Source organism: Penaeus monodon, chromosome 1, assembly GCF_015228065.2.
Source record: "Penaeus monodon isolate SGIC_2016 chromosome 1, NSTDA_Pmon_1, whole genome shotgun sequence".
NCBI classification, from domain to species: Eukaryota; Metazoa; Arthropoda; class Malacostraca; order Decapoda; family Penaeidae; genus Penaeus; species Penaeus monodon.
Genome location: NC_051386.1, coordinates 10,001,765 through 10,004,264, shown reverse-complemented (window position 1 = coordinate 10,004,264; position 2,500 = coordinate 10,001,765). Strand labels below are relative to the sequence as shown.

Below are 2,500 nucleotides of genomic sequence, written 5' to 3'. Positions count from 1 at the left end.
AAACACGACCACTTAACAATACCATGATTTTAGTACAGAGTTTGTACCTCCCCGTAGCACGTAAAACCCCGAACAGCTGAGTAATTATTGTTACCCTGTTGTCAACACTTGTACACAACATTAAGCGTCACCACATAACACGAGAGGGACCAGCGCCACAGCTCGAAACGTCACCACAAAGACGTGTTACCCCAAACCACAAAACACACACTGCCCCTACCACCAGCATATATTACCACACTCCCCACACGCACAAACACATATCAATAACATTATAAACACACACAAACACAAGCCTACAAACGCACTCTCACCGCCACCACGACCCTCACCACCAACCACGCTTCACAACCAAAAACAATCACTGTCATACCCGCACTGTCAACACCACATACATATTCTCAACTACTGCCAACCATACACCACTACAATCTTGGCGAAACAATCAACACCAGAAACACGCTTTCAACGCCACAAATATATTCTCACAACCATAACACAAAACACCTTAGCTATTGAAAGCCACGCTCTCAACACCACAAATACATGCTCCCAGCCGATAACGCAAACACCGCAACCATCTGAAAATCACACTCTCCCCACAAACACAGTCTCCTCCCCACCACCACCACCACCACCGACCTTAAACAAGCCCCATTCACAAGCGAATGAACAAAACCCCCGTCTCCCCATTTTAGGTGAACGAGCTCGAGAAGCGGTTTAACAAGCAGAAGTACTTGGCGTCCAGCGAGCGAGCAGCCTTGGCCAAGCAGCTCAAGATGACGGACGCCCAGGTCAAGACGTGGTTCCAGAACCGAAGAACCAAGTGGAGGTGAGTTGAGGTCTTGTTTTCTTAATATTTATATTTTTTTTATTTGTTTTATATGTATTTTTGATGAGGTCTTTCGGATCTCATATTATATATATATATATATATATATATATATATATATATATATATATATATATATATATAATATATATATCTTTCGCAGTTTTTATTAATTAATATATATATACATACATATATATATATATATATATATATATATAATATATATTTGTTCAGGTCTTTCGGAATTTTGTTTTTTTTATTGTTTTATGAGATTTTTCGGATATTTAAAGATTCATTTTTTTCGGTAACAATAGATTTTTGGTGGATTAGGATAGAAAGAGGAAAACGTAATATATATACATATATATATATATATATATATATATATATATATATATATATATATATATATATATACATATTGTATTTCCCTTTTCTTACGTTATTGGTGCCTGTGTGTTTCAATCTCTTATCATCTGGACTGTCGTATTTAGGGGAGAAGATCTTGGGGAAAAAAAAAGAAGAGATTAATCCTCACGAATAAGGTGATAATGATCCCAGTACTCGTGGATTTTAAGGAGATTAAACGAGGGGATTATCGAGCCCGAAAACAACAGATAAGTGCGAAAAAATCCCCCTCCTCGAAAGTAATCCCCGAAATCCTCCTTTCCCTCCGTCTTCCGGCTGAGCGGAAAGGCCTTAGACGTTATGGCACGAAGAGAAATGGAAAAAAAAGGAATATTATTATGATTATATATATATATTTTGCTAATTGTCGCTCTTAGCGCCGATGCTCTTAAAGCCTCGATAAGGCTCTTTAAGCTGGGTCGTATTGAGCTTGGATTACTCTCGAGAAGAAGAAGAAGAAGAAGGAGAAGAAGAAGGAGAAGAAGAAGAAAAAAAGAAGAAACACTGCGCGGAGATAACAAGGGAGCAATTTACTTCTAACTCTCTTCCAGCCTAATCTAATTATGGGACGATAAAACATAGGCTTAATTGATCTAGATGGCAGTAATTATCGTCACAGTCAAATTAACTCGAAAACCTCGTTTCTCTCATCAATTATGCCCGGCCACTTTTACGTTTCTGATCCCCCCCCTTACCCCTACCCCTTCACCCCTCCACCCCTCCACCTTCCGCTCCATCCAGACCCCTCTCCCCTCACCTCCCCTCTTCCTCCCCTCTCTTCCCCTCTCCCCTCTTCCCCTCCCCTTCAACAACGAAGACTAGGTTTTGGACGAGGAAAAGATTACACTATTTTGGCGAGTAAAGATTAGTCATTTTGGGAGCGAGGAAAGGCAAATGTCGCAGCAAATATAGAAGGGGTGGGGCGGGGGTGGGAGATGAGGGGATGGGGGGGGGAAGGGGATGCTGGAGAGGAGGAGAGGTGAGGAGGAGGAAGACGAGGAAGGGGAAGAGGAAGAAGGGGATGACGAGAAAGGGGAGGGGGAAGAAGGGGAAGGGAAGAAGAAGAAGAAGAAGAAGAGAAGAAGGAGGAGGAGGAAGAGGACGAGGAGGTGAAGTAGAATAAGGAAGCGATGAAGAAAAGGAGGACGCAGAATAGAAGAAGATGGAAGAGGTAGAGGTGGAAGATGGGGGGAAGATGGAGAGGAAAGGGTGATGTGGGAAATAAATGGACCAGATAACGAGTAACATGCCTCTCCT

General features: G+C 41.8%; 1 protein-coding gene across 1 annotated transcript in view; it reads left to right on the top strand.

The window, feature by feature from the left end:
- The window catches only part of LOC119589616 (T-cell leukemia homeobox protein 2-like), a 98,961-nt gene that overhangs the window by 52,687 nt on the left and 43,774 nt on the right, over positions 1-2,500 (top strand). Inside the window, exon 3 of the mRNA XM_037938247.1 lies at positions 699-832. Within this exon, the coding sequence (XP_037794175.1) occupies positions 699-832 (134 nt within the window). The remainder of the gene's footprint in view (positions 1-698; positions 833-2,500) is intronic.